The sequence below is a fragment of the Hemibagrus wyckioides genome, linkage group LG28, assembly GCF_019097595.1.
Source record: "Hemibagrus wyckioides isolate EC202008001 linkage group LG28, SWU_Hwy_1.0, whole genome shotgun sequence".
Classification (NCBI taxonomy): Eukaryota; Metazoa; Chordata; class Actinopteri; order Siluriformes; family Bagridae; genus Hemibagrus; species Hemibagrus wyckioides.
Window position 1 is genome coordinate 9,905,528 of NC_080737.1, and position 25,454 is coordinate 9,930,981.

At 37.0% G+C, this 25,454-nt stretch overlaps 2 protein-coding genes across 5 annotated transcripts in view; one reads left to right on the top strand and one right to left on the bottom strand.

Annotated features, from left to right (window-relative positions):
* The first annotated feature begins 595 nt into the window (after positions 1-595).
* ppp1cc (protein phosphatase 1, catalytic subunit, gamma isozyme) lies at positions 596-12,358 on the top strand. The gene is made up of 7 exons (XM_058382814.1): positions 596-867; positions 6,371-6,502; positions 6,601-6,831; positions 7,326-7,430; positions 9,432-9,655; positions 11,576-11,710; positions 12,222-12,358. Exons 1-7 carry the CDS (start codon positions 813-815, stop codon positions 12,309-12,311), a joined length of 972 nt encoding a protein of 323 aa, XP_058238797.1. The 5' UTR covers positions 596-812; the 3' UTR covers positions 12,312-12,358.
* mcc (MCC regulator of WNT signaling pathway) overlaps positions 12,219-25,454 on the bottom strand; it is a 109,484-nt gene continuing 96,248 nt past the window's right edge. For all 4 annotated transcript variants that reach the window (XM_058382813.1, XM_058382812.1, XM_058382809.1 and 1 more), the window contains one exon: positions 12,219-24,718. In XM_058382813.1, the coding sequence (XP_058238796.1) occupies positions 24,538-24,718 (181 nt within the window). In that variant the 3' untranslated portion in view covers positions 12,219-24,537. The remainder of the gene's footprint in view (positions 24,719-25,454) is intronic.

The window sequence follows — 25,454 nt, forward strand, 5'->3', positions numbered from 1 at the left end:
CCAATCTTTACCAAATTTGGCTCATCATCTTGAGACCTGTCTAAACCACTTTCTACTACCAACATTACTACTACTACTACTGCTACAATTCTATTAATCCTACTGTACAGGTAACACATGAGTTACAGGTTTTAATATCAAATATCATTTTATTGAGCAATTGTGAATAAAAAAGATACAGTACGACAGACATAAGTTGGTGCAGATATTTTTACAGCCACTGGTTGTGCTGTTGCCCTCGGTTTTACAAAAAACCACAAAGTCCTCGTTAAAACATTTGATAATAACAGTTAAGGAGTTAAGAAGCCCTGTTAGCCCATTGTTAAGAGCATCTTCTGGGCCAACAGCATATTTCTACGTCGTAATAAAGACTCATTTATAATTCGCGTTGTTGATTCATTTACGCTTACATTGTTTAATTAGGTCATGTCATACTGAAATGTGATACAATATGGATATTTGTGCTATAGTAAATTCTGCAAATATAGCTTTTCGTTATCTTGTAATTAAAACGAGCGAATGTTTTCAAAATTTCATTCGCAATTGTGAATTGTTTCATTTGACTCACTTAAATGAGTCATTTTTGGAGAGTCGATTCAGTCGCCAGTCATTCGCCTCTATTCCCCAATATCAGTGTTCACAGATACGACCAGATTTAGCAAACGTTAAAAAAAGCAATAAAGGAAAAAAGAAACACTTAAGAAATTGTCCAGATGTTCCTGTAACTCCTTACTTATAGTCCTTAGGAGTTAACTGTTGTTTAGTTCAAGTGTGTTACAGGAAATTATTTTGTTTAGCTAAGTTAGCAAAGCATGGCAGACATCGATAAGCTCAACATAGACAGCATCATACAACGCCTGCTAGAAGGTAAGATTGAAGCTGTGTCAGTCCGAAATGTCCACAAACTAGATTTTTGGATAAAAATGCTTTGTACGCTTTGTTTCGTTGGTTAAATGGTTCGAACTCGTAGGGACTCGGTTTGGTTGACTTGGCTAGCTAGGTTGCTAAACTAGCATAGACAATTGTGACTAGCCTCATTATTACTAGCCACACTGGAGATTGTTCTGTTAATTTTTATGGTGTTAATATTTACCTAGTCTTTGTCGAGTTACAGATACCTGGATAGCTAGTAGTCAAAACTTGTACAGAAGTGTACAGTAATGACACTTATTGTAAATAAGGTTTAGTTTTAGCTAGCTATGTTGGGTTATTGTTTAGCACAAGGACAAAGAGGTAACTTAAGTAGCTAACGATTATGGTTTTCGTCACCACAGGTCTGACCAGGTATTTACTTTCTTAAGCGGAACTGTGCTTATGCTAGCAAGATGAGAAAAATGGCCACTGAGATTGCAGCCACTATCTAGACACAAGACATTAGCTGTGTAGCTATCCGATAAACTGGAGAGCTAGCTAGTTAATTGTTGACATCATCTTTAATAATTCTGATGTCAGTGGCTAATTATAAAACTAATTCTAACGTTTATTTGAATTGAATTGTTGGCAAATCTGTCTGTTGGTTAGCTAGCTAACTTTACCTAAGTGTACGTGCATTTTCTCATTTAGTTCAATTCCATTTGTGTAGCACTTTTAACAAAGGCCACTGTCGCAAAGTTTTACAGATATATGTACATTTAAAATATATTATGGTGTCCCTAATGATGAAGTCAGAGGCGACAGTGGAAGAAACCTTGAGAGTACTCATACTGAAAAGGAAACCCGTCCTCATCTGGCCGACACCTGGTAGTTATAAACAATTCCCGTTATAAAGTTCTGTGCAATTTGCAGTACAACATTATCAGAGCAAATGTAGTCCTGAGCCATTGTAGGAAAAAACATGTATCAGTTGCAGCCCAAAGCCATCATCATGGTTTATAAGTGGTACTATCCACAGTAATGTCATGTATCTTTAGGCTGTCCATGTAGGCCATCCTCCTCAGCAGCAGAGAGTGGTCTCCAAGTGATGCGAATTTCAGCCAGTAGTAGGGTTATCAGCATGGATCAGTCAGGTCCAGAGAGAGGAAGGGGCTAGGAATAGCATGTGTAGCTTGACACAGAAAGTGTAACACAGATCATTAGGCATGCTTATGCTAAAGTCATATCTACAGCAATTTTATAGCTGGAGGTCGCCAGTCACTGTACAGTGATTTTGCTATTAGAAGTTCCTACTACTTGTTACCATTATGTTTATCAGTGGGTGATTTTGTAAATAACAGAAACAATCATAGCAAAATGACCAAACAAAAAAGACTGTAAATGTCACATTACAAAATTAAGCCATATATGCACATTTCATATATGGTCACATTTCTGTGACCATAACAGAACAGTCCATAAATGTCAGTCTCAAACAGATTGGTAGATTACAGGAAAGGAATACTAGCATGTTGTTTTTCTCTCAATTAATACTACATTTAACATAATGTTGCCTCTTTTTTTTTTTGAAGCAGTACTTGTTGCACAAATGCATGTGTACTTTCTTGCCATCTTGGAGTTTAAAGAAAACTTCGACTTGTTTCGTCACCATTTTAGAGTCTCTGCTGAGGTATCTAGTGCCTCCTCCTGTAGGTACCGTATCAATTCAGCATCAACTTGCATTCTTTTATGTAACCCAAGAGTAGAAGTTTAAGCTCTTCTATTCTGAAGCTCACAGCCTCTTTTTTGGTGCATCATCATCTGCCACCACAGTTCTTTTAGACACTGTAAAAAGTGAAGGACAGTTGTTAACTTAAGCAGTGATGTCTCTAATATAACCCTTAAAAAATATTTTTGTTAGTGTAACCGTATGCAGTTAATTGACATACTATGCACTACAGGCCTGCCTACTTTCTACTTTTGCCTACAAAGCTGGTCTTTATTGTCAACTCTAATTGCAGCTTTTCTTACACGGCCCCTATATCTTGGGTCAATAAGGATGGCCTTTCTCAGGAGCTCCTGAAGTAGTGCTGGGCAATACTTTTCATTAAGTATAAGCACACATTTTTCTTGATGTTTTTTGCAAGATTTGTGTGTATGGGATCAGAGGATAAGAGTTCCTCTTTTAAAAGGTCTGGCACAGGCCTTACTGAAGACACAGTCACATACTTCTGTCCTGTGCGAAATCAGCAAAAAGCTTTCAGTGCTACATTAATGGAAGCAAGTTCAGATGCATCCTGCCAGCTCAGATTTTTCTGACATGGTTTCAGCTACAAATTTGACTGTAACAAATTTGATTCATTATAATATAATTTCAAGTTGAAAGAAGTTGTAAGGCTTATATCATTTTAAATTACAATTAATTACACAGCAACATGCTGTCTTTTTGTTATTGCCTTATTACGCTCCCTAACCTTTTACAGTTACAGTGTTAATTTCTATTTGCCCCTTTCTTTTTGTTTTGTCACCATTTTTCATTCTCATTACACCCATATTTTCATTATTTTTCAGATGGTGGTTTCATATTATATATCAGGGAAAAGTGGACAGGTCGATGTCATGTATCATATATTGCTCAGAGTTAGATGTCACAGTACATACATTGTGCACATGTACAGTTGTTCATTGAATTGGAAACACTAGGTTAGGAGCACCACTGCCTTTAGATTTTGCTTCTGGTTAGTCAGAGTAGCTAGCTAGGATGTGTTAATGCTGAAGATTTTTTTCTCTTTTGTTTGGTTAGTCAGATTACTACAAGAGCTAGAGTGAAGTTTTGTTTTTCTTTAGTGCCAGTTTTTGCCTTCAGTGTGCTGGCCACAAATAATCTAAATCACTTCAGAAACTTCTTTCCATCAAGCACTGTAGATACTGAGGTCAAGTATATAGCTAAACAAGAGGAGATACCACAACTTGGACTTATGTGTTATGTCCAACATATGTGTTTGTACAGGTGGCTCAGTAGACGTCAGTTACTCCTGTGGCCTTGGTGTAAGCTGATATCACAGCTGGGCAAAGGACAATTTATCTTATATTTTCTTATACTGTTTCCCAAAGGCTCCGCTCAACAAATATAGCTAAGCAATCTGTGTGATGCACTAGCTGTCACTCTTTATTTCAAAAGAGTGAAATCCTTGTACTGTCAGGTTTGCTTCACCTTAAAAAAAGCAAGCTAGCAAAACTGATTCATTCATAAATTATGTATTAGTTTGCATAAAAAACACCTACTCATTTATGCAATTATTTTCTATAAAATCATGTAAATATGAACCAGCAGCTTTGGGTAAAGCTAACAACCTCCAAGGATGGGATATGCGAAGAAAGAATTTCACTGTGCTGTAATGTATATGTGACAAATAAAGGCTGTTTCATTTCATCAACCATCATATCACATCAAGCATGATCGGTGGTGCCATCGTTGGAGACATCAGTCTGTGCACTTGGTGCACTTGGCATTGTGCAGTAAAGGGGGAAAAAAAACAGCCACTGGTCAGCAGTTTTTCAGAATTATACACCTTGTTGCTGAGAGAGTACAGCAGAGTATTTCACCCAAGCTACCCTACATCACATCTCTGATTATAGCCTGGTATCCTTCACTATCACTCTTTCTATTCTACTGAAAAACTTCCCACATCTCTTATTTACCTGTCTAAACCTCCACTCTATCTCCCTTTCCTCTCTAGCTTCCTGCACTCTTTCAGCCTTTCCTGACTCCTTTTCCTCCCTACCCTTTCACTAAGCCATAGACACTTTCCTCTCCTCTCTTTCCTCAAATATGGACCTTCTCTGGTCTCTGTAAACTAAACCCAGGAAGACTTCTTGTCCAGCTCCTTGTCTGTCAGATGCTGTACAGTGCATAAAACCGTGCAGATACAGGTACAATATATCTTGTATGCAAATACAAGATGTTCACATCAAGCATCAGAATGAGGAAAAACGTGTGATCTTTGTGACTGTGGCATGATTGTTTGTACCCGATTATCTCCAAATCAGCCTGCAATTTTCATGCAAGACAGTGCCCCTGTCTCACTGCAAACAGGTAAAGCAGTTCCCTGAAGCTATGAACATTGAAATAATGAAATGGCCAGCCCAGAGTCTTGATCTAAACCCGATTGAAAATCCATGGAAAATCCTTGGCAGCAACGTTATTGCTAAGAAACCCACCACAGTTACCAAACTGTGTGAAGAAGAGTGGACCAACAGCAATGTAAGAAACTAGTGATGTCCTATAGCTGCAGATGTGCTGGAGTCACTCAAAGCAAGGGCCTCAACACTTCCTACTAATTTTGAAACCTGTAAAAAATGTTAGTCTTCTTTCATGCTACAGTGATACTTTCATGCTAGATTACATTAATGTTGTCTAATTTTGATCACTGTGTTTTCTATAGGTTTTTTTTTTAATTCATTGGTTATTTTGTAAATCATGCTAGTAAAACATGATATACCTACAGCTAATATTCTTTTAATATTCATTTCTCTATATGCACACACATAGTTGTAGAAAGGACATTACAGTAATCCCCCATTTATCGCAGGGGTTACGTTCCAAAACCACCCGCGATAAACGAAAATCCACGATACATGGACGCCACCCTTATAAACTTATTGTTCAATTTGTAAATGACCCTCCCCCACTCTTTAAACACACACAGAAAACATATAAAAACATAAGCATATAGCGAGATGAATTTTGGGTAAATTCGTGGAAATATCACATTTATAGTGAGTACTGTATGTATGTATGTATGTATGTATGTATGTTCCTTGCAAGAAGCCTTAGAAGGTGCAGAGCGTTTGGGCGACATAATAGGGCTAGCAGAAAAACTGTAAAAATACAGTGTACACAGAACGAAACGAAACACTCGGGACAGTGACACACGAAGAACTGGGATGCTGGAGAATTCTGCTTCCCTTTCCCCAACTGCACGTATAGCCAGCAGCCAATCACAACCGTGATTAAATGAATGAGGCATTCCGATTGGCCAGACTCGTTCCTCCAGCCGTGCTGTATTTTTATTTTCAGCCTTTTTATATATTATTAACATTTTACATCATTTTAAGTGTTTATATTTTGTTTATTATTTTTTTTATTAATAAATTACCTTATTTCAACATAAAAACAATTCACTATAAGGTTTGCGGAGGCTGAGGCATTACTGTATTTAATCACACTCTCCAGTGTCTCCCAGATGAGGATGTAAGCATATAAAATGCTTGTGTACAGTTTTTTTGGTATAGTTGTTTTCTTTATATGTTTAATGGTTTTTCTTGCATCGTCTTCAATCAATCATCAAAATTCAAAATTATATAATGAATACTGTTGATGATGGGAGGTAAAATGGCTTTCTATTAAGACAGCATTTCAGTTATGTCAGCCCAAAAGCTTTTAATTGTAGTTGATTGTAACTAGAAATTTACCTGCCTAGCTTTCTGTGAATGTAAGAATGTATTTCTTTTGCAGTGAGAGGGTCAAAGCCTGGAAAGAATGTTCAGCTGCAGGAGAATGAGATTCGTGGTCTCTGTCTGAAATCTCGTGAGATCTTCCTAAGCCAGCCTATCCTACTGGAGTTGGAGGCCCCTCTAAAGATCTGTGGTGTGTAAAACCACACAGTTGTCAAACCTAAGCAACAGTACAGCTGTATAGCAGTATAGCTATAAATTCTGGTCCTAATTCTGCTCTTCTCTTTGCAGGTGACATCCATGGGCAGTACTATGATCTCTTGAGGCTCTTTGAATATGGTGGCTATCCTCCTGAAAGTAACTACCTGTTCCTTGGGGACTATGTGGATCGGGGTAAACAGTCTCTTGAGACCATCTGCCTTCTGCTGGCATATAAAATCAAATACCCGGAGAACTTCTTCCTGCTCAGGGGCAACCATGAATGCGCCTCAATCAATCGCATCTATGGTTTCTACGATGAGTGTGAGTATGCTGATTGGGGTTTGAAACATTTAAACATGGGAATGTTCCTTGCCAATTTTTCTCAGTAAAGGGGTTTGGGGAAAAAAGGTTGGAGACTTGCATATAATCTGGATTATACCTGTGTAAATCCATCAGTGCACCTCTTATTTTCACACAAGCACACAAATAACTGTCAGTGATTTTGTACAGGTCCATTCTTGGTTTGTAGGCAGGCATCAGTGATTTTAATCTTATGCGCTCAGTTACTGGAAGCCAGTGGAGGGAACGCAGCAGTGGGGTGGTGTGGGAGAACTTAGGCAGGTTGAAAATAACTCGTGGCTGATTATTGAGGATTGTTGTGTGATATTGCAATATTTTTATTGTGCAATCTTGTCTCTGTAGATACAAACCTGCTTAGCATCACTTAATCAACCTAATTAAAATGCACTCGAATAGAAACAGAAACAGAAATGTACTGACCATGACTGCTGTGTATTTCACTCTTGTTTTTCTAGGCCGAAGGCGCTACAATATTAAGCTGTGGAAGACATTTACTGACTGCTTCAACTGCTTACCCATTGCTGCCATTGTGGATGAGAAGATCTTCTGTTGCCATGGAGGTGAGTGTGGCTGCCATGACATGAAATAATGTGTGAAGACAGGTACAGGAGTAAGAGCTACACAGGAAAAAAAGCTAATCAAGACCTAGATGTAACTAGCGTTTAGAAATTTTTGGCAATATGCTATTCTGTTTCCTTTCCTTCCAAACACCCAAATGAAGTGTTTTGATATGAGATTATATTGGTTAAGGAAGACGTGAAAATTTACGAGTCGTTTACTCCAATTTTGTTTTGTCAATATGCTGATGTTAGTAAACTTTAGCAGATGTTGACTGTGTGCGCTAAAACAATTGCCAGATGGATAGCCTAAAAAATGTTTGTGGATTTGGGCAGCAACAAACTTTCATTATTGATTAGTTGGACTGCATTATGTAGCATGCTGTGGCATGCAACATCACCAATAAAAGATGGAAACAGTGGTGCATGTTACAACAGAGAATACATCTTGTATATTCAGGTGGGTAAGTTTCAGTTTCTAGTGAACCATTTGTGGTCACTGTGAGAAACATTGGAAGCACCGCATTCCTATTCTAATCATGCTTAATACCTGTTGTGTATTGTTTTCAAAAGTTCTGGATTTCTAGCTGTATCACACATTTAGGGGCATTTATGTATTTATCTATTTTTCTTGCACACTCGGAGAAAGCTTTATCTCCTGCTTATTTGGCTTAAAAGTCTATATGACTGCTTGATTAAAATGGGTTTAAAATGAATATGGTCTCTCATTAATGATTAGTCTATGACTAGAATGTTTTCTCACCTCATTAATTATGTGCATTATGCAGTGTTGGGCACTGAATAGCATTTGTTATTTGAGAAATTTATGCAAAGTTGTTTGAGATCAAATATTAATATGAGATGATGGATCAGAATTTCAGCTTTCCTTTACTGATATTGACTTTAAAAAAAAAAAAAAAAGCACCAGTGGTGACAGTCTAGACAATTTTTAGTTGAGCAAAAGTATTAAAGAATATAGCCTTAAAGTAATTAATAATATTTGGTTGCATGTTTCCTACTTGATATAACTGCATCAAGCCAGTGACTGGCATCATCAAACTGTTGCATTCTTCTTTTGTGATGCTTTTACAGGCTTTTATATGTCATTGTTTTGCTGCCTGATGAGGTTCCTCCTAGTTAGATTAGATGTGTTTCTTTGTAATTCTGTATATCTCTGAATTTATTTTGCTGCTACCATCATGAGTTACAACATCAGTAAAGATTATTGAGCAGCCATGCAAGCCCAAGCCATGAAACTCCTCCACTAATGATCTTGTATGTTTTGCATCGTGAGCAAGTCCATTTTTTCTTTGCACGTTGTTTTGTGGTGGGTTTTTTTTTTGTTTGGTTTTTTTTTCATCAATTTGGTAGAGGTGGTCGAGGTAAATCTGTGTCTCGGAAATCCTAAACTCTTATCTTTGTATTCCAATCTGCCTTTCTGATTCTTAGTTATTTTTGGTATATATAACATAACATCCTCTTTGGAAGGTGTTGAGGTCACTGACAGTTTTTGGGCTATTCTTCACCACTCTTCAACATTCTGTTCTTTATAGTTTTCCATCGATACCCCCCCCCTTCAAAATGGCTTTTTTGGCTTTTATCCCAAAAACAGCTCTCTGATCATGTTGGTTTATCCTTTTTAACAAGTCTTCACAGGCCAGGGCTTAAACCATGGGTAGATTTTCAAAGTTGTTAATTGTTTAAACAATCAAGAAATACCTGTCTATCATCTCATAATCACTCTTTGATCTCAAACTGAAATATCGTCCATTTCAGCAAAAAAAAGAAAGAAAACGAATTGTTCTTGCCATTCCAGTACTTACTGAGGAGGGTGTTGCAAAAAAACTTGTGCAGCCATTAAAAATGTACAGAATAACGTCACCTTATGTTATTCTGGGTTTCTCAATTTTGGTGTCTTTGATTTGCTTGTTAGTCATCTAACCCATAATAAATATATCTATATCGCAATATATGCACGTCACCTTTTCTCGTTATGTATTGAAGGTTTGTCTCCAGACTTGCAGTCCATGGAGCAGATCCGACGCATCATGAGGCCCACAGATGTGCCTGACCAGGGCCTGCTGTGTGACCTACTGTGGTCCGATCCGGATAAAGATGTGCTAGGCTGGGGCGAGAATGACCGTGGTGTCTCCTTTACTTTTGGTGCTGAAGTTGTGGCCAAATTTCTCCATAAACATGACTTGGACCTGATCTGCAGGGCCCACCAGGTCATTTAATTCTATTTCTCATGTAGTATTCTGTAGCTCGCTCCCGCTGAATTTGAATGTGTGTTGAATATATTTTTATATATATATATATATATATATATATATATATATATATATATATAAATATAAATATATTTATATATAAATATATATATATATATATATATAAATATATATATATATATATATATATATATATATATATATTTTTTTTTTTTTTTTTTTAATATATATTTTAATATATATTTAACTAAATCTAAACAGATCTTATGTAATGCACGTTTAGTTTGTAAAATTAATGATCTAATAAGCAGAGTTTCTCTTGTGACCCCATTTATAAATCAAGCACACCTGTGACCTTTTGGAATGTATTATTTAGTGTATAATTTATTTTAATTTTACCTGGCTTAGCTCATGCAAATTTGCGCTGAAGATGTTGAAGTTTCCATTAGCCTGTTTGATGAGTTGGGCTCATCAGTATGAGGGGGAAAAACTGCTTAGTTAGTAAAACTATTTGGACATTTAACATGTGCATGCATTTATAAATGGGATTTGCTAACTCTATTGACTCACTTTTTCATCAATAACAACAACCTTCACTAAATTATGACAATCTTTTTCATAGCTGCATGGCCTTGCAAAAACACTTAACCTTATGAAAAGTCATCACATTGATCTGGATTACAAATGACACACTAATTGTTCCAGCTAATATATTTTATTGCAAACCAATATGCTTTTAAATTCAAGATTCAAAACCAAATTATTTTTTATAGCAGATTCTTTAAAATGTGAAAAATGCTGATTACAAGTCTTCTTTCATTAATAATGGCTAAAACCAGCTTTTGCTGCTGTTACAGCTTCAAGTCTGTTGGGGTAAGTTCCTACCTGCTTTGCACTATGATTTTCACCTTGCAGAGGTCTTGATATCATTATCTGATAGTACTTGAGACTGGAGTTGTCTGACCTCTGTAGCTCCTTTAAAGTAAATGTTGTCCTATTTGAAAGGGGTTGAATATTTGCAAAGCACTGTTCATGGTGCAGTGGGTGGTTGTTGTTGGTCTTTCGGCTGCTCCCTACGTGCATGAGGGGTCGCCACAGCGGACCCACAGGTCCGCACAACAACTTGGCACAGGTTTTACGCCGGATGCCCTTCCTGACGCAGCCCTCCCATTTTATCCGAGCTTGGGACCGGCACTGCATCCAGTGGCTGGTGTGGGGGCACTGGCTGGGATTCCGCATGGTAGGCGAGAAACCTACCACTGAGCCACATGGTGCAGTGGGTATATAACTAAAAAAATCTAGTATTTTCATTATATAAGGCCTACGGTCTATGTAAAATTAAGAAAATGATGCTTTCATCTTGTTCTTAATCACATGAACCATGACTTCCCATGCATATCTGAAAAGCATAAATAAAATGCAGTTTGTCATATTGATTTGCAAGGTCAGAACTTACCAGTCACTAATTAGTGCCATATAAATATGGCTACAGTTTTAACCATTTTCTTCATGATCCACTTCAAATCACTGAAAGGTGAAGTGAATAACATTATCATGTTACAATGGCACCTGTCAAGGTGCAAGCAATATGACTGTCAGTTTTCAAAGTTGATTTATTGGAAGAAGAAAAAATAGGCAAATAAATGCCACTGAACTACTTTAGCAGGACCAGATTGTGATTACTAGATGACTGGGTCAGATCACCTTCAAAACAGAAGGTCTTTTGGGTGTGTTCCTGGTATGCAATGGTTAGTACCAAGAAATACAACCAAAAGTGGTCCAAGAATGGTCCCCCTTTTTAACGTTATGGCTGGCCAATGTATTTTGTCTGTGTTCACATGAAATGTCCTAATTCATTGGATGCAAGCAGTTGTGCTGCAGGAAGCAACTGTAATATTTCCATTTTTTCCCCTGTAGGTGGTGGAAGATGGCTATGAATTCTTTGCCAAGAGGCAGTTGGTTACACTGTTTTCTGCACCAAACTATTGTGGTGAGTTTGACAACGCTGGGGCCATGATGAGCGTGGACGAGACCCTCATGTGTTCTTTTCAGGTATGGGATTCTGGGGAAATGGGTTTTCATTCTGTTTGTTTTTAAGAGTTTCAAGGTGTGGAAGGGCACACAGTCCCACACAGTCAGTCATCTACACTATATAGGACACACAATGGTAGACGTTTTTCCTATTCTAGCATGACACAAAATAATGATAATCCACATAGGAAGATCTGTGATCGCTGGGTGTATTTATACCTTGTATTCAAATGTCATCCATACGTGTATGTCTATCTGGGAAAATTAACATCTCTAATTTGTTTGTGCACTTTAGTTGTAGTCTTTACATTATACTGTACAAAGTGCATGCGATGCCAGTGTGATTGACCAGACTGTTACAGTCACATTCAAATGCATATGCTCAAATGTTGTATTGTTTGATATCTGCCACTTTAACATGATATAATCATAAATGTTAATGGCCTGATCAGCAAAAACATTATTGCAAAGTGTAAATGGGTAAGGATCTATTTAATAGAACCCATTGTCATATTTTCTAAATTCCTCACAGATTTTAAAGCCAGCAGAGAAGAAGAAGCAGAACTCGAGCCGTCCAGTAACTCCACCACGTAACATGGTCACCAAGCAGGCAAAGAAATAAGGCTTGCCACCAGTGCACTGGCCATTTTTGGACTTTTGCTATTATGTTTTTTATTTGTCACAGCTTCACAGAGTTTTTCTCTGACATAGTGATTGTGTGGAATCACTTGAAACTGACAACAGCCCCAGTTTTCTCCCCAATTTTTGTACTCCATTTACATGCTTACATCAGCTGTGGAAGGCTGGACTCCCAAACTGCATGGGCCTTGAATACTTCAAGATGCACATTTCTTATTTTAGGTTTTTATCTCATATAATTTTACGGTCATCTATTATATGCATAGTGACAAAGCATTCACACCGTTTTGGCACCAGTTAATGCAGGGAACTTTTTCTAACTTTGGAAGCACTCCATGATTTCCTCTCCATAGTTTTTTATGTTTACCTTCTTTTTTATGTTTAAATGTACCTATTTAAACCACTGTGAACAAAAAAGCTAAATATATTCACTTTATAAAATGGAGCAAATGGCATCTGATGTAAGATTTCACACTAGCTTTTGTGTGAGTGTTCCAGATTTGCTATTCTGTCCAATTGTATTTTAAGAAATCTTTTAAGATTATCCTGCGATGTTTTTTTTTTCCTTAAAGTTAATGAAAACCACAAATGAATTCATGCATAATGAATCTGTTGATCTGTAGCATTGTATTAAAAGCTGAGCAGATCTAGCTGGGGTGTTTTATGAAACAGATTATATTCAAATTCAAACAAGCATAAAACTTCTTTTTAATTTTATTTTACCAAGATGCCTTGTTTGCTTTTTCTTCAGTGGAATGGATTCAGGAGATTTTGCATTATATGTCAGAATATAGGTTTCTTATCGGTTTTGTTGTGCACTTTTTCACTCAGGGCATGCAGGATTTTGGCATGTCTCATTTATAATGTAGCTCAACACCATATACGTTGTTGTTTTAAGTTCTGCATTTTTTTTTAAAATTGTTTCAAGATATCTTGTGTGTCTCATAAACCAACTGTCATTACAAAATCTTTTTTTTTAGCCTTGGCAATAACTCAGTTTTCCACATTATAAATAATTGTATTTCTTGAATAAATAAAATTTAATGTTAATTGGGCACACACAAACTCCAAATTGATCTTGATCTTTTTTGTACTTTAAATGTGTGTGAGATTTTAAAGAACACTTTCTTTTACTTTTAAACATATTTCTGTAATTAATTATAATTCTGATTGAGGTACTGGTTTCTATTTACAGTACTGCTGATGTAAATTGTTTCAGAAACAGATGCTCATTCTTAGAGCTCATATGTACCTTTTTTTTTTGGTCAGGGGGCTTTTTGTCGGAGGAAACCCACTTCGGATCTTTTCAATATCCAGCTTGTATTCACTCAAATGTACATTAATCATCAAAGGCTAATGCTTAGGCTCGCCCACGGGAGCGCCACTCGTCTATGCTTCACATAAAACTAGATCATAGTGAATGCACAGCCAGCACCTGTGGTCTGAAGCTAGGACTTGAAGCTAAGACTTCTTGCATTTAAAGCACTTATTGTTAATGAACTGATTACTGATCAGGAGTTTAGTGTTCTATGCTTATATGAAACATGGATTGAACCAAACGAGTATGTAGCATTAAATGAAGCTTGTCTGCCGGGTTATAGGTATATACATCAACCGTGTCTAACAGGCAGGGAAGGAGGTGTTGCAGTTATTCATGATAAGCTAAGTGCCACACAAAAATCTAGACATAAATCCAACGTTTGAAGTTATTAACATATGTAGCCACAAAAAATCAGTTCACAGAGTCAATTCCACTAATTGTTATTCACAGACCTCCAGATGTACATTTACATCTGTTACTCGAGAGAGATTTACCAACAGAATTAACATCCATGAGTGGATCGCCATCTGAACCTGCAGAACTTGATCAAGTGACTGATTACTTGGAGGCAGTGTTTTGCTACACCTTAGATATTATAGCTTGTGAGAGATCATGCAGCCCAGAAATGTAGGAGCATAGAAAGAAACGTTTCCCAAAATATAATTTAATAAATCCAAGATGTGCACACCAAATTGGAGAACAAAAAGTTCAAAAATTAAAAAACAAGAAGAAAACCTTTAGCGGAGGCCAACAGAATCAAAACTAAACTCACCTGATCAACTCAAGAGAACTTAACTGAACAAAACTGACCTCCCAAATGAAACAATAGGAAGACATTTATAACAACGGACCAGTCCATTCACAAACACAAGGGGAAGACACATCACTAAACACCAAAATACAACACAACTGCTAACAATGTCAGTTAAATAACTATAACAAATTAAACATGTATTGAAAAAAAAAAGAAAAAACAATTAGAGAATAAATATTCAAATGCAAACATCCTACTCCCCCTCAATTAGTCTACACGTTGGTACAGGTGGCGGAACCAAAGTTGCAGCCGACACGGCATGCCAGATTTTTATAAACGACGTCCAGCAGTGAGACTCTGCAACACAGCGCAGCAGATCCAGCCATTCACCCCTCAGCAGCTCAGAGGTAACTTCAACTCAAATATATACAGTACAACAAACTAGAATGTGTGCACTCCAACTAGCTATGAGGTACTGTGAAATAAATAAATACTTAAAGAAATTACCGGTGGTGGTGTCTTATTGTTAAATTAATATAAATAAATACAAAAGCAATTGAATGAACAAAAGACTAGATAAAGGATGCAAAATGAGCAGTGAATATGTGTGTGTATATGTAGATGTAGAGGTGTAGATGCAAGAGCACATTACCGCTCATTGTGTGGCTGATGGCGGGCCATCACATAGCTCCACTCTAAAGGAAAATAATTAAAGAGAAGAAACTAGCACCCTGGTACAGTGGCCACACACAAACCTTAAAAAAAACTTAGAACATCAATGGCATCAAATTAATTACCTGTATTTCAACTAGCATGGAAGGAAAGCCTTCTGAGCTACAAAAAAATCTTAGTACTGCTAAATCAGCACATATTTCTTCCCTAATCAAAGATAACTAGAACAATCCTTAATTTTTAATTTATTAATGAAACAAAATGAACTAGAAGTAAAACCACAACAGAAAAGCACACACCATGTATATTCAGCAGCAATGAGTGCAAGAACTATTTCAGTGGACAAATTGATATCAGGCAGAAAATTCAGACTATTAATTTAAAACCAAACAGCTTAATGATAGATAATCCTGTAGATAATAACTATTTCTGATCAGTGCTTAGAATGTTTTACGCCCCTTCAAGAGCCTGATCTAATTTCACCAATTTCTTTTTCAAAACTTTAACCTGCATACTAGATCCCTTACCCACATGTTTCCTTAAACAGATATTACCAGTAGCTACTGAAGCCCTTCCAAAAATGAGAAATTCTTCCCTTAGCACTGGCTATGTGCCTAAATATTTTTAAACTAGCGGTTATCAAACCCCTGATTAAAAAAACAGACCATGACCTGTCCAACTATAGGCTAATATCATGTAGGTCTCATCATAGCACAGAGACAGCACTGGTTAAAGCAGTAAATGACCTGTTACTGGCTTCTGATCAGGGTTGTGTTGTCTTACTTGATCTTAGTGCAGCTTTTGACACCACTGACCACACTATTATCCTTGATAATAGAAAATGTTGTTGGTGTTAAGGGAACAGCCATCTCCTGACTCAGGTCTTATTTGACTGATCATTATCAGATCTAAATAGTGATTTCTCTATGTATACCAAGGTTATGTTCGGGTTTTTTTCTCCTTATATTACCCTGGGTTATATTTGTAAACATGGTATTAGCTGAAACATATAGCATCAGCATACCAGTGAAAGCTAAGCTTTCACTTCAGATGAGAGACATCAGCTTATTAAAATTGAAGAACATTAGACAATGGATGGTCACTAACGTCCTCCTGCTCAACTCTGACAAGACAGAGGTGCTTGTACTAGGACCACATACAGCCAGAAGTAAGCTTTCTGATTATTGTAATGCCTTACTGTCTGGATGTTCCAGTAGGAGCATAAACGAGCTCCAGTTAGTCCAGAACACAGCAGCTAGAGTCCTAACTAGAACGGAAGATATGAACGCATCACTCCTATCTTAGCCACACTGCATTGTCTTCCAGTCAAATTTCACACATTATAAAATAGTATTACTGACCAATAAGGCACTGAATGGTCTCGTGTCACAGTACCTGAGCAATCTTTTGGTTATTTATGATCCGCCACGCCTACTCCAATCAAAAGGTGCAGGTTATTTGGTAGTAGCAAAGGCTACAGCAGGGTACAGAGCTCTTTCTTTTAAAGCCCCACAGTTATGGAACAGCCTTCCAATTAGTGTTCGGGATTTAGGCATAGTCTCAATGTCAATGTATAGTTTTTCTTAGATAAAGAAACAGATCTGGAAGGTTCATGGGCATAGAGTGTTTGGTGTACTGGGATGTTTGGATGCTGTCACATTACCACCCTCACAAGTCGCTCAGGTTTGCTGACTGTGAAGTGGTTGGGTGCTTTATGTTAAGCCCTCATGTGTGTCACCTTCTGGCTCTCCCAGGAAAACATATTTTGATATCTACTGTAACATACATTCCTTTCTGAATAATAATTTACATAACCCAGCTCTCACCACCAAATGGTGATCAAATCAGACGGTGATCAGGAACTGTGAACTAGCCTGCAGTGGGGGGAGTAAACTCTGGGGACCTTTCTCCCATTCAGTGCTTTGTTTAAGAGTATCACCTCTAAGCTTTTGCATTATCATACCGGGGAGTCAACACCTGTGAGGGCTACTATCACCTCAAGGTTTTTGTTTTGTCACACCTTCAAGGTCTGCCCACTCAAGGCCTTTAAAACTGTAACGCAAGTTTCTTTTCACTGGACTTGGTGACCAACGCAGTGTGTTCTGATCTACAATAAAACATTCCTGCTGAACACCACTTCCGAGTCCCCTGGTCTGCTTCAGTCAATTCACAACACCCTTTTAGTCTTAGGCAGGAGTCCCTGTCTGCACTTTGCACATAATCTATATTGTCTTTAAACATCACATGATCACAAGCATACTTAATATCTTTCTGTCTTTCTCTGTCAAGCTATACATCCCACATCCCTCAAATGAAGATGGTTTCCCTTCTGAGCCTGGTTCCTCTCAAAGTTTCTTCCTCATAAGGGACTTTTTCTTTGCAATCGTTGTCTCAAGCTTGCTTATTAGGGAGAAATGTTAAAGATAAATAGTAACTCACCTTTTAACTGTATTTTTTTCTATGTTTCTATGCTTCTGTAAAGCTGCTTTGAGACCATGTTGATTGTTAAAAATGCTATACAAATAAATAATTAAATTGAATTAAAATTAAAGGGTGTTTATTGACATTACTGTGTTCAAACCAGTCTGGCTATTCAACTTTGACCTCTGTCCTCAAAAATGCATTTTTACCTCCAGAACTGCTGCTTACTGTAATTTTTATACTATCCTAAGCAAACTCTAGAGACAGCTGTGTGTGAAATACTAGGAGATCAGCAGTTGCTAAACAATTTCAAACTTCAAACTCACTAAGGCATATCAATCTGGGCTTCAGCCAGAAATGTAAGCCCATCCCTGAAAAAGGCTGTAGTTCTAATGTAGTACAGTGGCAGAATAATATCAGAAAGAGCTTCACAAAAGAGGTATATGTTTAATCATAGAGGTATATGTTTAATTCAGTTCAATTCAGTTTATTTGTATAGCGTTTTTAACAATGGACATTGTCCAGCTTTATTCAACATTTAGAACACTTAATCCAAAGATTTATTAGTATAGGAGTGGCAGCAGGACATCAAGGACCATCACGGAACAAAGGGTATACATGACCGTGATTATCATTTGAGGACATCCGGCTAGATGACAGTATCACCCGGCCATCTGGGTGAAACTCAGTTCTTACAATCAATATATGAAGTGAAACATCATTTAAATTACAAGCAGGAAACACAGTATAAAATGTTGAACAGGATTTGTTCTGCGTTCTTTTTGACGCCGGTGAAGATAAAATACTTCATATTTTGTCACTGCTGCAATAAATTTCTTCATTAAGATCTTCGAAGCCCTCATCATTTTATTTTTCTTACAGTATTTGATATTTGATCTTATACTTGTGCATCATTACTGATGTAGCATGTAGTCTCATGATATCCCAGAAATTCAGTAATTTTGGATGTTGAACTTTGTGTCTGTGTATCATTCACTAAACACTATATTGGGAACACTACTAATACTAAAGTAGGGGCTCCAATTGCTCTCAAAATGGCCAAAAACAAGTTTTAGATTCACATAATGTGGTCTATGTTAACATGATTGCACCATGCAATTCCTGTAAATTTTTCAGGTGCACTTTCACAGTGTGAATCTCCCATTCTATTGCATCTGTACTGAATATAGGAATGAATTCACCAGCCTGCAGTGTTGGGAAGGTTACTTTGGAAATGTAACAGGTTACAAGTTACCCTGTTTAAAATAAATTAAGTAGTGTAATGTTTCAATTACTTTATAAAAGTAAAGTAACTGATTACATTTGATTACTTTTAAGTTTCTATCAGATATTGTCAACTAAATCATTTCTAAACATTTATACCAGGCAGGGTTAACCTTACAGTAGAACTCAACTCTGTTTACTGTTAGAATTTCAAAATCTTTCCTCACTTGAATTAAGATTATATTAATTTAATTTTAAGCACAGCAAAAAAAATTGCAACAAAAGCATAGCAACAAAAATTGTTTAATACTGTTTTAGGAATCAAATCTTTGCATAGCTATGACAGGACACACTGGCAAGTAACAATGCCTTGAAAAAAAACATAATCTGAAGAGAGTCATCATAATGTATGCTACAGTGCTAAAATAACTAAGTTATATTAGATCTGACATTACCAACACATTTTCAAGGAGGAAAAATGTGAGCTATATATTTTCCATCAAAGGGTTCATAAATAGAAGTGTGCCTGGTAAAGGTAGCTAGCAGACTAGCTAATTTGTTCTGAATGTTCTGAATACAGGTCTTGAGTACACTATGAGGTTGATGAACGCGCTGACGCGTTTTAGTGGATTTTTTTCCACATAGCAGCTATCACTCCATCACTTTTTATTATACAGAAACGAGTAATATATCATTCAAAACTAAAGGGTCTGTTTTTATTTCTGTACGCTCACAATAATGACAAAAACCATATGCTTTTATAAAATAAAGAAAGGCTAGGTTCCATACCTGCAGATGCTTCCTCAGGTTCGACATTGAAGCCTTTGATGCTGAAAGGATTTTAACAGCTAGCAAACAAATTTTGCACTGAACTGTTATATTTGCCCCTTATCGGATTTCAGGATGAAATTATTTTTAAATTTCCAGGACTGAAATGCATTTTTATCACTCGCCAAATACTAGCAACAAATTAATATCATTTAACATATCCTAGTTTTTTAAAGAAAATATTCAGATGTAACCCTATTTGTAATCTTTAACATTTTCATAAAAGTAACTGTAATTTAATTACACATTTTTTCTCAGTAACTGTAACAAATTACTGTTACATTTATTTTGTAATTAAATTACGTAACACCATTACATGTAACTAGTTACTCCCCAACACTGCCAGCCTGGACTGCTGACATAAGGAAGGTTGGCTTTAATCAAAATCACTGAGATCACATTCACCCCAGTGCTGCTGCCACATCACTGGTTGACTGGAAAATTGCATGGAGGTACAGGTGTTACTATTAAACTGGGTGATGCCCTAAAACCTGGTATCTATACTGTTTAGCAGGAATCAAAATAAAGCAAGTCTGTCAAGAGGCAAAAGCACCAGCTTTTTCTGGTTTAGTAGAAAATACAGTGCATGAAGAACTTTGCTGCAGAGTTTGTGTGCATGAAGAACATCACTAAGGAGCAGGGAATCAGGCATCTCTGAAAAAAATAATCCAGGATCAACATGTATCACTTCTAATATTTGTTTTAACGTCATTTTCATCAGCTGATCATTAGATAATAATGATACCTGGCAGCAGGCAACTTATATAATCATGCTGTACAAAACTGCAATTTTCCAAGATATGATCAAGCCCATTCATTTGACATAAATGTATAGAAATCAAATATAAATGTATATATAGAGCACTTATTTCATAGAGAATTTATTTTAAAAAAAATTATTTAAGCTTTAAAACTTGTAGCCTATCATTTGTCCTTTTTCATGGATGGGACCACTACTTCTCAGGACGATTTTCAGTTACAGAATATAATCAAATGCATTTTGAAATCCTTTCACCCAGACAACTCATGGAAGTGGTCAGGAACACATGTGGCTACATTTGTTTTGTGATCATACTTTCTGATGCATCCCCAATAACATCAGGTTTACAGCATTGCCAGGTAAACAGTTACCAGTACTGAGCTATATAACCCAAAAATATGTGGACAGCTGACGATCATTTCAGAAATGGTACCCCCTTCGTGCTGTAACAGTTCCATTCTTCTGGACAGGCTTTTCCACTAGATTCTGGAATAGATCTTAGGTGATTTGTTCCCATTCAAACATGACCATTAGTGATTTTGGCCACTGATTTTGAGAAAGAAGACCTGGCATTGTGTCAGTATTCCAATTCATTGCAAAGGTGGAGCTGAGGTTAGGCTTTGTGCCATTGGTTTGTTTAGATTAAGTGTGGCATATAAGGAACATTATTGGCTCTGTGAAGCAGTATGTGCTTTTCACTACATGTAGAGGCAACTGGGACTATATATTCAATATATTTTTTATTTAATAATTTTTCTCACAGCTGTGCTACAGAGACTATAATCAACAGGCATTACAGTTCTCTGATAATTTTTTGGCTCCGTTTAGTCAGGTTCTCATCTCAGATTTAATGAACAGAACAATCTAGTGTTATTACGGTACCTTTATATTTTAATACTAAAACATGAATACATATGTCAGAAGGCAGTTGATGAGTTTTGACTTAAATTCACTTAAATTGAACCCCCTACCATGACCACACAGAAACCAAAGGAGCTGTGATCCAAAGGAGTTGTGGGAAAAAAACCCAAACCTGCGCCACAACAATCCTCCTTCACAGGTGGTGACCCTGGATCTAGGGACTTCGTCTTTACCCCACAGCTCCACCTCTCTGAGGGAAGTCCCACAGGTTGTTGATGTGAGTCCATGAAGCGAGAATTGCTAAACTCGTTGAAACAAGACCTTGCGGAGATCTTTAAAACCGAACCCCAAGCAGCACTGAGCTGACTTACACTCAGTGAAAATACAACTGGCATATGATAAAGCAGCTTTGGATGCCGAGCTTGCTGCAATCAAAGATACAGTGAGTGAAATGTTGGAATAACTCTCAGTCTGTACTGACCACATAGTTTGCCTTATTGGAAAACAAGTGTGAGGACCTCGAATTTCGGTCGCTTAACTCAGACACAGTGTTTTTGCAGAGAGACTTCTCAAATAGTTGCAATTTTAATCAATAAAAATATTCAGTTTCTACCCAGTGATGTTATTGCTGATAGAAATGGCAGATACCTAATGGTTGTAGGCACATTAATGCAAACACAAATGTCTATGACTTAACTTCAATGACATTGAATTCTCCAACTAATTACTTGGTAACATACCTCATTTAAATTCTCACTTGTTGATTTTTGGAGGTGATTTGAATTGTGTACTTGACCCAGTGCTAGATAGATCTAGTTCATGACCAATCTCTCAGTCAGCTATGTCAAAATCTTTTTCTGACTTTATGAACCAAAATGGGTTGGTTGACCCTTGGAGAGTTTGTAATCCTTCAATTAAATAATTCTCCATCTTTTCTCAGGTCCATCAATCACACTCAAGAATAGATTTTTTTTAATAGACTACTCAAGTATTTTAATATCAGACCAGGCACCACTATTTTTTCGATATTCAGCTGTCCACACATATATCTATCCCCATTAGAGGTTTAATTCTGTATTGTTGGCAGCTAACAAATTTCTTGAATTTAGATCCAATTCTACTGATGAGATTCTCCTTTTTAATCAGAACAAATTTAGGAAATCTTTGGGAGTCACTGAAGGCTTTCTTCAGAGGGCAGATTATTTCATACTCCTACTATAAAAAAACATAAGGCCACGCTTACAGAACTCACTATTGCTATTGGTATCCTTGACCAAAGCTGTTTAAGAAACATCTTAATCTTAAGACAGAATTTCATCTCATCTCAACTAAGGATGTAGAGCAACTATTATTGCAGACATGTAGCACTTACTATAAACATAGTGATGAAGCAAATCAACTATTGGTGCACCAGTTGAAATGTCAATCTGCCTCACGCTTGATACCTAAGATTAATAACCATGTTGATGTAACTGTTATAGAGCCGATAGACATTAATGCTACATTCAAATCATTTTATGCTTCTTTGTATAAATCCAAATTTCCAGCTGATACTACTATTATGAATCAGTTTCTGGCCTACCTTGAAATCCCTACCATTGAACTAGAATTAGAACTAGATTCCTCAGTCTCCCTTTAAGAAATAAAATTCTCAATTAAAGCAATGCAGTATAATAAAGCCCCAGGATCTGATGGACATCCTGTAGAGTTTTTCAAGAAATTTATTAATAAATTGACACCTCTACTTCGGTTGATGTTTTATGAATCCTTGGAAAATGGTTTGCTTCCAACTACTCTAACCCAAGCTGCGATAGCTCTTCTTTTTGAAGAGTAATAAAGATCCAGCTTTATGTGGTTCCTATAGGCCCTTATCTTTGTTAAATACTGATGTAAAAGTTCTGGTAAAAGCTATAGCTCTACACCTAGAGAGAGTGATGCCCAGTATTATTTCTGAGGAACAAAACAGTTTTATGATTTATTTTTTAATACTCATACTCTTAAATACTCACTCAGCACATTCTGAGAAGGTACCTGAGATTATGATCTCAATGGATGCAGACAAAGCATTTGAGTAGAGTGGGAGTATTTATTTGCTGTTTTAGAAAAAATTGGTTTTGATAATTAATTTATTAGCTGGGTGAAATTACTTGATGCATCACCACAAGCCAGCATTCAAACAATGTGTGCTCAGAGTATTATCCATTGGAACGTGGTACAGGTCAAGACTGCCCTTTGTCTCCATCTCTATTTGCCTTGGCCATCGAACCATTTTGTTGTGATCCTCTACTTTATATAAGGATGTCATTAGGAATGGCGTTGAACATCGACTATCATTGTATGCAGATGGTTTATTGCTCTATGTATATGGTCTGCCCGGTATCTTGTCCACTCTTGATATATTCAGCTCCTTTTCTGGATATAAATTAAATTTTCAGAAGAGTGAATGTTATCCTACCAACACAACTGCTTTGCAACTTAAGCACCTGGACATGCCTTTCAAAATCGCACGCAAGTGCTTCTCCTTTAGGTCCATTATGTAACTATCATCTTTTTCCTTCCTCATGTCTGGATTCTTTTTTTTCCAATGTGCTATAGCAAAGGTTTTTCAACTGAAAAGGGCCAGAACCCTGAGTGGGAGTTTTTTTTTTTTCTTTTTTAATTGTTTTTCTTTATTGTCATCATTGTTGTTTTTGCTGTTATTATTATTATTATTATTATTATTATTATTATAATACTTTACGCTTTTTTTCATGTAAAACAAAAATGGGATTATTAAGTATAAAATGTAATAATAGTATAAGTACTAGTATTAGAATTACAGTTGCTGAGTCCCACATTTTGTAATGTTAATACTTGTAATCATAGTTTTGTGATGAATAATCTTCAAAGATTCCTTTCAGAAAAAAATCTGTAAAAATGAAGTCTGCAACAGTTTGCAGCCAAATGCTGTATAACAAGATCAAGCAACTTGAAAAATAAAACATTAAAAGAGATGGGAGGTGCTGTATTTAGTATATCCATATATATCCATATAGGCTTTCTTACATTTTAAAAATACTTTTAGCAAAGGTGGCAGGTACATTCTGGCTACAGCAAGGCTGTCACCATATATTGTGCCCTATAGAACTAACAGCTGTCACTTGTAACGAAGAAATGGGACTTGATATACAGGGTGAGACTGATGCTATTTGCTATATTTGGCTCACTTACTGATTGAGTAGTTAGTAGACAAACAGAGTGCGTAGAAGAACCCAATGTTTTCTGAGATCCTGTCGATAAATATGTTCACAAATCTCATTATATATCTCAAAGAGAAGAGCTATTGTGTCCTGCTGTGTATGTAATTGTGTATCCAAGTCTGTCATGTGTCAGAGGGAGGTCTCATTGGTATGCTGATGTGACGTCTCCTCCTCCAGAAGAGTGATGCGCTGTTTAAGCATGCGCACCTGCGTCTCATGTCTCTCCACCATGGCCATCATTTGGGACTCCAGCTTCTTCAGCTTGTTCTGATGTTTCTTTTTGGCTTTCTCATAGGCTGCCACCAGGTTACTGTTGATACACACGCATACAAATTCATGAAGGCAAGACCAACCTCTTACAGACTACTGCTTATTACTGAATTATAAGATATCTGGAAGTAGAGTCATGCTGAACATCTTTCTTGTTAGTTCGAAATGTTTCACTACTCTGAGCAGCTTCTTCAGTCTGAGGGAAGTTGGCAGGCTTCCACAAATTTGTATCCTCCAGAGTCAAGGATCCTCCCCTCCCTGGATAGACTCCTTAGGGGACAAATGGAGAAGCTAAAAGTAAGGGGAGTCAGTTAGGAGTAGTTATGTTGAAACAACCTCCGAGAAGGGAGAGAGTGTAGCAAAGTAGAGTATGGTCATTTGGGGTAATGATCATAAAATGTGAGAATTGGGGGGGGGGGTCCTTAGGTGTGGCTTTCCTGGTGGACCTATCAAGAGGACTTGATCTTCTTGGGGATGGATGAAAGTAGCAGCCTGAAAAAATAGGAGTCAGGTCATGCCTAAGACCTCCACCTCTGTTGAGAGAAAGATTTTCCACCTGGACATAGATGGCCTGCCTCCTCTCTCAAACCATCTGTCTTCTCTATTCAAGATGAGTATCTTACTGTCCTTATATGTGTCTTTGCCCCTCAGATGAAGATACACAGCTGATTCTGGTCCTGAGGTGTTGTTGCTTCTGTGTTGGTTCATCCACTCATGTAGTGATTGCTTTGTCTCTCCAGTGTAGAGCTCTGAAAAATCTTCACTGCACTGGACCC

Bases quoted from the DNA above. Each gene is read 5' to 3' on its own strand.
- ppp1cc (XM_058382814.1), top strand. From the start codon at position 813: ATGGCAGACATCGATAAGCTCAACATAGACAGCATCATACAACGCCTG. The intron at 6,503-6,600 runs GTGTGTAAAACC...TTCTCTTTGCAG, and splicing joins GGCCCCTCTAAAGATCTGTG to GTGACATCCATGGGCAGTAC. The intron at 6,832-7,325 runs GTGAGTATGCTG...TTGTTTTTCTAG, and splicing joins CTATGGTTTCTACGATGAGT to GCCGAAGGCGCTACAATATT.